Below are 12,768 nucleotides of genomic sequence, written 5' to 3'. Positions count from 1 at the left end.
GCTGGGCTGTATAAGACATGATCTTACCCACTGTGCGCTGTACATGACATACTACATCTAACTACTTCACTCTGTATGAGGACTGTATATCATATACTCCTGACCACTACACTCTGTACTCTGGGATGTAAATCACATACTGCTGACCACTACACTCTGTACTCTGGGATGTAAATCACATACTCCTGACCACTACACTTTGTACTCTGGGATGGAAATCACATACTCCTGACCACTACACTCTGTACTCTGGGATGGAAATCACATACTCCTGACCACTGCACTCTGTACTCTGGGATGTAAATCACATACTCCTGACCACTACATTCTGTACTCTGGGATGTAAATCACATACTCCTGACCACTACATTCTGTACTCTGGGATGTAAATCACATACTCCTGACCACTACACTCTGTACTCTGCGATGTAAATCACATACTCCTGACCACTACATTCTGTACTCTGGGATGTAAATCACATACTCCTGACCACTACACTCTGTACTCTGCGATGTAAATCACATACTCCTGACCACTACACTCTGTGATGTAAATCACATACTCCTGACCACTACACTCTGTACTCTGGGATGTAAATCACATACTCCTGACCACTGCACTTTGTACTCTGGGATGGAAATCACATACTCCTGACCACTACACTCTGTACTCTGGGATGTAAATCACATACTCCTGACCACTGCACTTTGTACTCTGGGATGGAAATCACATACTCCTGACCACTACACTCTGTACTCTGGGATGTAAATCACATACTCCTGACCACTACGCTATGCACTCTGGGAGGGAAATCACATACTCCTGACCACTACGCTATGCACTCTGGGAGGGAAATCACATACTCCTGACCACTACACTCTGTACTCTGGGATGGAAATCACATACTCCTCACCACTACACTCTGTACTCTGGGATGTAAATCACATACTCCTGACCACTACACTCTGTACTCTGGGATGGAAATCACATACTCCTGCCCACTACACTCTGTACTCTGGGAGGTAAATCACATACTCCTGACCACTACACTCTGTACTCTGGGATGTAAATCACATACTCCTGACCACTACACTCTGTACTCTGGGAGGTAAATCACATACTCCTGACCACTACACTATGCACTCTGGGATGGAAATCACATACTCCTGACCACTACACTCTGTACTCTGGGATGTAACTCCTGAGCACTGCACGTTGTTTGCAGGGCTGTATGAAGTAGTCTCCTGACCCCTGCACTCTGGGCCATTATTCATGGTGAACCAGAGACTGGATGACCTGTAAAGTGACTCCTGTGAGAAATGTTTGGGCCCCAAAGATCCCCATCGTGGCCCCGACACACACAATTCTTTTCACTCAATAAATTCTTTATTATAGTTTTACTTCTAACAAGATTGTAATCATAGAATCAGGAAATAACAAAGGAAGGAATCTGATTGGTCAGGAAGATCCCTTGTCTGGAATGTGGGGGCGGAGTCATTATTATTGGTGTACAATACAATACACAACGTGTTCCATTATTATAACAAAGTATTGTAGAAAAGATCCCAACATGTGACTTGGCTGAATGAATGCTGGTCATAGTAGTTCATCTATTCTCTAAGTGGGGCGGTATCTATTGGGCCAATCCCTTTTACAAACCACACATAATATCGCCCTTCAAAGTGAAAACAGAAACGATTTGCACAAAATCAAAGAGTAGAAATATTTTCCGGTGGATCCCCTCTACCCAGACCCCATATGTAGACATAGAACAACAAGCTGTGTTCCCTCTCGTGCCGCACTCCTCCAACCACCCAAACCCACACAGAAGCCAAGGGAAATAATGAGAGGAAAGTTCCCCCCTAGTTTGGGGCGGAGTTTTCCTTCCCTCCTGTTGGGGGATGGGAGAAGGATGGACTGAAGACAGAGAGACGCTTCGGGGTCACCACTGTTCTGTAGAGCCTTGAAATGAAGGACATCAACTTCAGAAGTTCTTGTTGTCTGTGTAAAGTTCCCCGATAACGAGATCTGGGCTCTCCCGGCTTCTAGCTCTGTAACCCGCTATATCATTATCAGGAAACGCAACTCCGACACCCAAGAAGGGCTGAAGTTGTGTCCTTCATTTCCAGGATCTACTGACCACTCTGCACCCCGACATTTACTGCACTTCATCCATGTCTTTGGGGGCCTCTCATCTCCTTATCAACTGTTTCTTCCATGATGAAGATCAGCCATGGAGTATACAGTTGCAAGAAAAAGTATGTGAACCCCTTGGGATTACGTGGAGTTTTGCATGAATTAGGCATAAAATGTTCTCTGAACGTCACCTAAGTCACAACAATAGAAGAACACAGTCTGCTGAACATAATACTACACAAATATTAGATGTTGCCATGGTTTAATTGCACATAACATGTAAACATTCACAGTGCAGGGAGGAAAAAGTATGTGATCCTTTGGACTTAATAACTGGTTGACCCTCCTTTGGCAGCAATAACCTCAACCAAACGTTTCCTGTAGTTGCAGATCAGACCTGCACAACGATCTGGAGTAATTTTGGACCACTCCTCTTCACAAAACTGTTTTAATGTAGCAATATTCTTGGGATGTCTGGTGTGAATCGCTCTCTTAAGTTCATGCCACAGCATTTCAATCGGGTTAAGGTCAGGACTCTGACTGGGCCACTCCAGAAGGCGTATTCTGTGCTGTTGCAGCCATTGTTTTGTTGAATGACTTGTATGCTTTGGGTCATTGTCCTGTTGCATCACCCATCCTCTGCGGAGCTTCAGTTGGCGGACAGATGGTCGTACGTTTTCCTGCAAAATGTCTTGATAAACTCTGGAATTCATTTTCCCATTAATGACAACAATCCGTCCAGGCCCTGAGGCAGCAAAGCAGCCCCAAACCATGATGCTCCCTCCTCCATGTTTTACAGTGGGGATGAGGTTTTGATGTTGGTGTGCTGTGCCTTTTTTTCTCCACACATAGTGTTGTGTGTTCTTCCCAAACAACTCAATCTTGGTTTCATCTGTCCACAGTATATTCTGCCAGTAGTGCTGTGGAACATCCAGGTGCTCTTTTGCAAACTTCAAACGTGCTGCAATATTCTTTTTGGACAGCAATGGCTTCCTCCGTGGTGTCCTCCCATGTACTCCATTCTTGTTTAATGTTTTCCTTATTGTAGATGTGTCAACAAAAATGTTAGCATGTGCCAGAGATTTCTGTAGGTCTTTAGCTGACACTCTGGGATTCTTCTTTACCTCATGCAGCATTCTGTGCTGTGCTCTTGCAGTCATTTTTACAGGACGACCACGCCTAGGGAGAGTAGTAACAGTGCTAAACTTTCTCCATTTGTAGACAGTCTGTCTTACCGTGGACACATGAACATCAAGGCTTTTGGAGATACTTTTGTAACCCTTTCCAGCTTCATGCAAGTCAACAATTCTTGATCGTAGGTCTTCTGAGAGCTCTTTTCTGCGAGGCATGGTTCACATCAGACAGTGCTTCTTGAAACCAGTAAACCCAAAACAGGTGTGTGTTTTTTAAGGGCAGGACAGCTGTCAGCAACACATCCAATATCATCACACTGATTGGAGTCAAGGTTGGCTCACTCCTGGCTCCAATTAGCTCTGGGAGAAGTCATTAAGCTAGGACCTCACATACTTTTTCCTCCCTGCACTGTGAATGTTTACATGTTATGTGCAATTAAACCATGGCAACATCAAATGTTTGTGTAATATTATGTTCAGCAGACTGTGTTCTTCTATTGTTGTGACTTAGATGACGTTCAGAGCACATTTTATGCCCAATTCATGCAAAACTCCACGTAATCCCAAGGGGTTCACATACTTTTTCTTGCAACTGTATCTGAGGTGTATATCAGGGTGTGCTTCTTCCCCGGATGAGAGCTGGGATGTCCAGCAACATTCATCTAGAAGACATTTCCCGCACTCAAGGCACTAATACACCTCCAGGGTTGTGTGGGACCCCTGATGTACAGGAAGACAGGACTTCAGTGAGGAACATTTCCCTCACTCAGGACAGGAAAGTGGATTCTGCCCCGTGTGAGATCTCTGATGTTTGTAAAAATTAGACTTCCTTGTAAAACATTTCCTGCACTCAGGACAGGAATACGGCTTTTCCTCCTTGTGAGATCTTTTATGCACATTAAGACGGGATTTAGAACTGAAACATTTCCCGCACTCAGGACAGGAATACGGCTTCTCCCCTGTGTGAGATCTCTGATGTCTGTAAAGATTGGACTTCTCTGAAAAACATTTCCCGCACTCAGGACAGGAATACGGCTTTTCCCCTGTGTGAGATCTCTGATGTTTGTAAAGACTGGACTTCACTGAAAAACATTTCCCGCACTCAGGACAGGAATACGGCTTTTCCCCTGTGTGAGATCTCTGATGTGTGTAAAGACTGGACTTAACTGAAAAACATTTACCGCACTCAGGACAGGAATACAGCTTTTCCCCTGTGTGACATCTCCGATGTGTGTAAAGATTGGACTTCTCTGAAAAACATTTCCCGCACTCTAGACAGGAATACGGCTTCTCCCCTGTGTGAGATCTCTGATGTGTGTAAAGATCGGACTTCTCTGAAAAACATTTCCCGCACTCTAGACAGGAATACGGCTTCTCCCCTGTGTGAGATCTCTGATGTTTGTAAAGACTGGACTTAACTGAAAAACATTTCCCGCACTCAGGACAGGAATACGGCTTTTCCCCTGTGTGACATCTCCGATGTGTGTAAAGATTGAACTTCTCTGAAAAACATTTCCCGCACTCTAGACAGGAATACGGCTTCTCCCCTGTGTGAGATCTCTGATGTTTGTAAAGACTGGACTTCACTGAAAAACATTTACCGCACTCAGGACAGGAATACGGCTTTTCCTCCTTGTGAGATCTTTTATGCACATTAAGATGGGATATAGAACTGAAACATTTCCCGCACTCAGGACAGGAATACGGCTTCTCCCCTGTGTGAGATCTCTGATGTCTGTAAAGATTGGACTTCTCTGGAAAACATTTCCCGCACTCAGGACAGGAATACGGCTTTTCCCCCGTGTGAGATCTCTGATGTTTGTAAAGACTGGACTTCACTGAAAAACATTTCCCGCACTCAGTACAGGAATACGGCTTCTCCACCGTGTGAGATCTTTTATGCACATTAAGACTGAATTTATAACTGAAACATTTCCCGCACTCAGTACAGGAGAAGCTCTTCCCTGTTGGAAGGCCGGCCCGGTCCCGCACAGTCTGAGGTTCCTCAGGATACGAGGAATCCGATGGTCCATCTACACTGGGTGGTGCCGGATGGACATTGGTGGGAGCCGGGTTTTCTCCTGGACTATACTGTGTGATGTCCTCATCTTCTACTTTCCAGTCTGCAGACAAAGTGAGACAATCCTCGGAGGTTTTCCTCATCTCCCGGCCATGGACTAAAATACAAAGACAAAGAGGATTACTAGACAGGAGTTGATTGGTTCCCCCAAACCAGGACTCCGCCCACATCAGGCAGCTTGGTCTCTGAGGAGCTTACAATTCCACCCTCAAGGGAACTAGGAAATGGCTCCTCTGATCTCCTACCAGGTCATTTCTTTATTCATGGACCTTAGTCAGAGAGTGAGGAAACAACCAGAACTGTCTTTTATAGGAGGGACAGTGATGAGGGGATTATAGGACGAGGGTTCCCACCCCCTCTATCACTCATCGCCATCTTCCCAACACAAGAAGTACTGCACTTCCTTATTTACTCCATGATTTAGTCATGAAGAACAGCGGGGCTGAGCCCCACCAGAGGTCAGAGAGTGAGGATGGGGGGAGAACAACCAAGATGAAGACTGGACTGATCCTGAAGACCACCATCATTGGGGTATTGACTCCTCCCTCATTATCACTTTCTGTTTAAGGGTCCAAAGTTGGAGGATGTTATCACATTATTATCACCATGTAACAGTCTGTGCTCCAATCACATCATCCGATATAAAATGTCCAGCTGGGAGGAAATGGGGGGAACAAACGAGAATCCATACTATGTGTATATATAGCAGTGGGGGGAGGGGGAGAGCAGAAGTCAGGAGTATGTAATGTACAATATAGAGTATATAGTGCAGGGGTCAGGAGTATGTAATGTACAACATAGAGTATATAGTGCAGGGGTCAGGAGTATGTAATGTACAACATAGAGTATATAGTGCAGGGGTCAGGAGTATGTAATGTACAACATAGAGTATATAGTGCAGGGGTCAGGAGTATGTAATGTACAACATAGAGTATATAGTGCAGGGGTCAGGAGTATGTAATGTACAACATAGAGTATATAGTGCAGGGGTCAGGAGTATGTAATGTACAACATAGAGTATATAGTGCAGGGGTCAGGAGGATGTAATGTACAACATAGAGTATATAGTGCAGGGGTCAGGAGGATGTAATGTACAATATAAATTATATAGTGTAAGGGTCAGGACTCATAATATTGGTATTCAGTAATTAAAGGTCCTTAAAGGCTTGCTTGTCTCCCATCTCCTGAGACTGCACTCAGTGACTTGGGTCTGAGACACTACAGACATATCCCTCCACCCGGCACAGCCAGCAGATAACAGAGAAGGTCCCCTGGAAGAGTCAGGCACAAGGCAGGAGACCCCAGTCAATTATGCAATGCTTATAGTAAAAATGAACATTTTGCTGCCGGCTGAACCCCAGAACCTCCATAAATCCAGTCTAGAGACATAAATTGTGTCTGCAGCACAGAGAAGGAAGATTATCCGAGAGAAATCCAGGAATACAGGACGGGGAACACAGCTCAGGAAAGTGACCAGGGGATTACAGGCTGATATCACCCAGTACCCGCCCTACTCTGGACCAATCAGTGAGCAGTATGGGTGGAGGAATTATTATTATTATTATTACATGGAGTTTATATAGCGCCAAAGGGTTTGCTCAGCGCTGTACAATAGGGGGGACAATACATGAACCAGTACCACAAAAACAGACAGCGTACGAGGGGTAAGAGGGCCCTACTCTTTCAAGCTTACAATCTAGGAGGGAGGGGGTAGTGGAACAATAGGAAGTGGCTGAGGGGAATGAAGTGGCTGAGGGGGATGAAGTGGTGGGAGGAATGAGGGAGGATGGCCGTTAGGTGGGGTAGGCTTCCCTGAAGAGATGGGTTTTGAGGGAGCGCCTGAATGTGGGGAGGGAAGGCGACAGTTGGATGGATTGGGGCAGTGAGTTCCAGAGGATAGGGGAGGACCTGGAGAAGTCCTGCAGTCGTGCATGGGAGGAGGAGACCAGGGAGCAGGATAGAAGGAGGTCCTGTGAGGAGCGAAGGGTATGGGTAGGGTGGTACTTGGGGATCAGGTTGGTGAGGTAGTCAGGGGCAGCGTTGTGAACGGCTTTGTAGGTCAGGATTAGAAGTTTAAATTTGATGCGTTGGGCAATCGGGAGCCAGTGGAGGGAGAGGCAGAGGGGGGTGGCAGAGGCGGAGCGGGTGATGAGGTGGATGAGTCTGGCCGCTGAGTTCAGGATGGTCTGGAGCGGGGAGATCCTGCACTGGGGTAGGCCGGTGAGGAGGGAGTTGCAGTAGTCCAGGCGTGAGATGATGAGGGAGTGTACAAGAAGTTTGGTGGTGTCTGGGGTGAGGAAGGTACGTATCTTGGCAATATTGCGGAGATGGAGCCTGCATGTTTTTGCAAGTGATTTGACATGAGGGAGGAAGGAGAGGTTCGAGTCCAGAATGACGCCAAGGACTTTGGCTTGCTGGGCGGGAATGATAGTGGTGTTGGTGGTGATGATGGATAGGCTGGGGGGGGTGTGGGCAGGGGGAAAGATGAGGAGCTCGGTTTTGGAGAGGTTAAGCTTGAGGAAATGGAGCGACATCCAGTCTGAGATGTCGTCGTTTAGGAGGTGAGTGATGCGGACGGAGATAGTGGGGGTGAGGAGAGGGGTGGAGAGGTAGATTTGGGTGTCGTCAGCGTAGAGGTGATAGTTGAAGCCGTGGGAGTGTATGAGTTTGCCCAGGGAGGAGGTGTAGATGGAGAAGAGAAGGGGTCCAAGGACAGAGCCTTGGGGGACCCCAACAGAGGGGGGGAGGGAGGGGGAGGTGGTACCACTGTAGGTGATGCTGAAGGAGCGTCGGGATAGGTATGATGAGAACCAGGAGAGAGCGGTGTCTCTGATGCCAAGGGAGAGTAGTTTATTAAGGAGGAGGGAGTGGTCGACTGTGTCGAAGGCCGCAGAGAGGTCCAGGAGAAGGAGGACAGAGTAGTCGCCCTTGGCTTTGGCGGTAAGTAGGTCGTTAGTGATTTTGAGGAGGGCGGTTTTGGTGGAGTGTAGGGGACGGAAGCCGGACTGTAATGGGTCAAGGAGGTTATTGTCAATAAGGTGGGCGCTTAGGCGATAGTAGACTATGCGCTCAAGGAGCTTGGAGGTGAGTGGCAGCAGGGAGATGGGTCTGAGGTTGTTGGGGTCTGCGGGATCCAGGGAGGGCTTTTTGAGGATGGGGGTGATATGTGCGTGCTTTAGGGGGGAGGGGAATGCGCCAGTAGAGAGGGAGAGATTGAAGATGTGGGTGAGGGAGTGGATGAGGGAAGAGGGTGGTGACCGGAGGAGTTGAGAGGGGATAGGGTCCAGGGGGCAGGTAGTGAGGCGGGCTTCTGAGAGGACCATGACGATTTCCTCAGTAGTGACAGGGCTGAGGGAGTGCAGTGCAGGGGGGGTTACGGTGGGCGGGGCCTTGGGAGCGGTGGAGGGCAGTGCGGTTGTGAGGGCAGAGGAGGGGGGAGAAGAAGGGGTGATGGGGGTGGGGAGGCTAGGTGGGGAGGTAGATTGCGAGTTGACAATGTCCTTACGGATAGTGTCAATCTTGTTACGGAAATGGGTGGCAATCACGTGGGCGGTGAGAGAGGTACTGAGTGGAGGAGGGGGGGGAGAGAGCAGGGAGTTGAAGGTGGAGAAGAGTCGGCGAGGGCAGGTGGAGAGGGTGTTGATTAGGTTAACAAAGTAGGCCTGCTTGGCGGCGTGGAGGGAGGAGGTGTAAGGGAGGAAGGCAGATTTGTAGAGGGAGAATGCGTGAGGGAACCTGGTTTTGCGCCACAGTCTCTCCAGTGCGCGACTGCGACGTTTGAGGCGTTTAGTGCTGTCATTCTGCCAGGGTTGGAGCGGTCTGGGTTTGATGATGCGTGTGGTTAGGGGTGCCAGAGAGTCTAGGGCAGCTGACAGTGAGTCGTTGTACAAGGTGGTGGCTAGGTCAGGACATGACAGTGGGAGGATGCTGTCATGTAGGCAGTCGGCAGCCGAGTGGAGGGGGGCCGGGTTCAGGTTGCGGAGATTGCGGTTGGTGATGGTTTGGCGTTTTTGGGGAGGGGGAGTTGGGGGAAGGGGAGATGGAGAACGTGATGAGGTGGTGGTCAGAGAGAGGGAAGGGGGTGTTAAAGAACTGGTTGAGGGTACAGAGGTGGGAGAAGACGAGGTCCAGGGTGTTCCCTCCGATGTGGGTGGAGGATTGAGTGTGCTGTGTGAGTGCGAAGGAGGAGGTTAGGTGGAGGAATTGGGAAGTGGCCGGGTTGTTGTCGTTGATGGGGATGTTGAAGTCCCCGAGGATGATGGTCGGTAGCTCAGAGGAGAGGAAGAAGGGGAGCCAGGCGGCGAAGTTGTCCAGGAAGTGGGGTATGGACCCAGGAGGTCTGTAGATCACTGCGATCCTTAGGGGGGTGGGGGTGAAGAGTCGGATGCAGTGCGCCTCAAAGGAGGGGAAGGATAGAGAGGGTGGGTTAGGGAGGACCTGGAAGGTGCTCAGCGGTGAAAGGAGCAGGCCAACACCGCCACCTCTGCGATCGCTCAGTCTTGGCGAATGGGTCCAGATGAGACCTCCATGGGTGAGTGCCGCAGGGGAAGTGGAGTCGGTGGCCTGTACCCAGGTTTCGGTGACTGCTAGGAGGTTTAGGGAGCGGGAGATGAAGAGGTCGTGGATGGCGGTAAGTTTGTTGCAAACCGAACGAGCATTCAGGAGTGCAAACGAGAGAGGGGGGATAGGTATGGGGAGGAGGGGTGCATGTATGAGGTTGAGGCAGTTGCGTCGGCTGGCGTGAGCAAGGGGGGCTCTAGGGGGGGGGTGAGGTGGTGAGGGGCCAGGGTTCGGGGAGATGTCCCCAGCTGATATGAGAAGGAGGAGGGTGAGGAAGGTGGCATGGGAACGGGAGGTGTAGGAGCGTGTGGGTCTGGACGTGGTGGCAAGTGGGTCAGCGGGGAAGTGGAGTAGCAGGAGGAGGTGGTGGGTGCCGTAATGGGGAGAGGGGAGAAGCGAGGGGGCGATATACAGCTGCTTAGTGGGGGTGGGCGGGTAGAGGGAGGCGGTTTTAAGGATGGAGGAGAGGAGGACGAGGAGGAGGAGCGTGGGCGGCATGTTGGGGTGAGCGGGGTGCTGGAAAGGTCAGGGGGGTGAAGGGGTGCTGGTCAGGGATGGCAAAGCGAAGTGTCCGAAATGCCGTGGGAGGTGAGGGGGTGCAAGTCCGGGATGGTGAAGCAGAGCGTCTGAAGCGCTGTGGAGGAGACTATTGAGTTCTTCTGGGAGGGGAGAGGGAGAGTGGAGGGCAGCAAGGATAGCAGCTGGTTGGTAGTAGTCTGCGGGTGAAGTAGGTTGGTGTCCGTGGGTGCGGCGGCACGTCATCAGTGGATGTGGTGGTTCGTTGAGCGGAGGGGTCGTAGGGCGCGACGTCTGGGGTGCAGTAGGCGCGGCATCTGGTGATGCTGGCGGCTTGGAGACCGGAGAAGTTGAGGCCAGGTGTTGAGGGCTTGGCGTCGGGAGGCGCTGAGGGTGCTGAAGAGCCCGACGTCGGGAGGAGTGGAAGGGTCGTCGTCAGGAGGTGGTATGGATCGACGTCTGGAGGTGGAGTAGGCTGTAGTAGGCTCAGCGTCCGTGAACGAAGTGAGCCGGCGCAGGCGGATGTTGAGGGCCAGGCGCTGAGGACTCAGCGTCGGGAGGCACTGATGGTGCTTAAGGGCCCGGCATCAGGTGGTGTATGAAGGAACCGGCGTTAGGCGGTGTAGAGGGGCCGTTGGCAGGAGGTGGTGAGGACCGACGTCTGGAGGTGGAGTGGGTTAGTAGCAGTCTGGCTCAGCGTCCGTGGGTGAGGTGAGCAGCGCAGGTGGATGTTGTGGGCCAGTGACTGGGGGTGCTGGGGGACCTGCGTCGGTGGGAGCGGTAAGGCCACGTGGTAGGCTTGGCTCCGCCGAATTGGATAGGGTTTGGGCAGTTCAGTGGTAGGTGCCCCAAAGGGGAGGCTTACCCTTTCGGTGCAGGTAGCGGAGGTGCAGCGGCATCCTGGAAAGGTCCCTGGTCTGGGGCCGGCTGGTGCAGGGCAGCCCGCAGGGTACTGGGAGGCCCAAAGCAGTTCCCAGGCAGGGCCGCTGGGTGTTGGATGCTGGGTGCCCCGAGGTGGCGGCAGGGTGTCAGCAGCTGGAAGCGGGCGGTCTGGGGTGGTCCCTGAGCTAGCAGGGAGGGCTCCAGGGAGACAGTGAGGCCGTGCCGGTTCCTGGTGGTCCAGGGTAGTCAACGAGGACCCAGGGCTGATGGGGAGGGCCCTGGGCAGGCAGGCAGGTCGGTGGGACCCGGTGGGCAGAGCGGAGACAGTCCGGGCGGATGTCCGGCGATGTGGTCCGGTCGCGGCTCGGCCGCGGCAAAAATTGAGGCCCCGGCTTCAGGTGCGCGGGTAGGCCACGATTCCCGGAGCTCCGGGAAAAGGTCCAGAAGCCTTCCCTGGTGGTCGGGCTGGGCCGGGAGTGTCTTAGGGGCCCCGCTGGGGTCCGCTGCGGCCCGGATGGCAGCGGATTGGGGCTAGGAGCGCAGGAGCTCCTAACGCATGTCTGCTCCCGCCGCCATCTTGAATAAATATATTCAGGAGGAATGGATTTAGTGTTCATGACCCACCTGTGCTGATCTCTGTAGGAGTGTCCTCCTCTATAAATGTCCCCGTTATTCCATCCTCCTCCATAGACTGCTGATCATCCCTCACATACGCCTCTTCTTCTTCTGCTTTCACCTCAAATTCTATATCGATTGGATCTCCACTCTAAATCAAGGAAATGAGAGAAAATATCATCTGTAAAATGTAAGGTCACAGAAAATATCCACACATTGTCTCCATGAATTCATGTTCTAGATGCTCCATCCCACCAACCTTGCAATGGGGAGGGATGGTGTGACCTTCCTGTGTGGAATCCCGGGAATACAGAGGACGGGGACATCTCTCTGGTGGGTTCCTGGTATTAGGTGGCTCCATCATATCCTTGTGTCCTTCTGAAAACTCCTCCATCACTCCATACTCCTCATCCTCCTCTTTATCCTCTTCTTTACCATCAATATTATCATCCCCGAGGATTCCACTCTGAAAGATATAATAAAACATTCATTGTAACAAACATGCTGTGTATAAATCACAACTACCAATAATTGTCATCATCTACCTGATGATGGTGAGGGATGGTGTGACCTTCCTGTGTGGAATCCCGGGAATACAGAGGACGGGGACATCTCTCTGGTGGGTTCCTGTAGCTGGATGACTCCACCATGGTGTCCTGGTACAGATCTTTGTGTTCTCTTAGAAGCTCTGACACCTCCATCCCCCCATCCTCATCCTCCTCCTCTTTTATCTCTTCTTTAACCTCAACTTTAGGATCTCTCAGGTTTCCACTCTGAATATATAATAAAAATGACATCAATGGTAACAATGCAGATAATGTACAGATCCTAATGATACTATCAGT

The 12,768-nt window shown here is 50.7% G+C and overlaps 1 protein-coding gene across 1 annotated transcript; it reads right to left on the bottom strand.

Moving 5' to 3' along the window:
- Positions 1 to 3,807: 3,807 nt before the first annotated feature.
- Positions 3,808 to 12,026, bottom strand: LOC149460701 (uncharacterized). Its single transcript, XM_089679330.1, has 2 exons — positions 11,933 to 12,026; positions 3,808 to 5,447 (listed from the first exon to the last, which is right to left on the bottom strand). The coding sequence occupies exons 1-2, from the start codon at positions 11,994 to 11,996 to the stop codon at positions 4,033 to 4,035; spliced, it is 1,479 nt and encodes a 492-aa protein (XP_089535456.1). The 5' UTR covers positions 11,997 to 12,026; the 3' UTR covers positions 3,808 to 4,032.
- Positions 12,027 to 12,768: the final 742 nt, after the last annotated feature.

Source organism: Staurois parvus, unplaced genomic scaffold, assembly GCF_062004578.1.
Source record: "Staurois parvus isolate SC_StPar_1 unplaced genomic scaffold, SC_StPar_1.0 ptg000221l, whole genome shotgun sequence".
Classification (NCBI taxonomy): domain Eukaryota; kingdom Metazoa; phylum Chordata; class Amphibia; order Anura; family Ranidae; genus Staurois; species Staurois parvus.
Note: the sequence above shows the minus strand (reverse complement) of the source record. Positions and strands in the feature narration are given on the sequence as shown.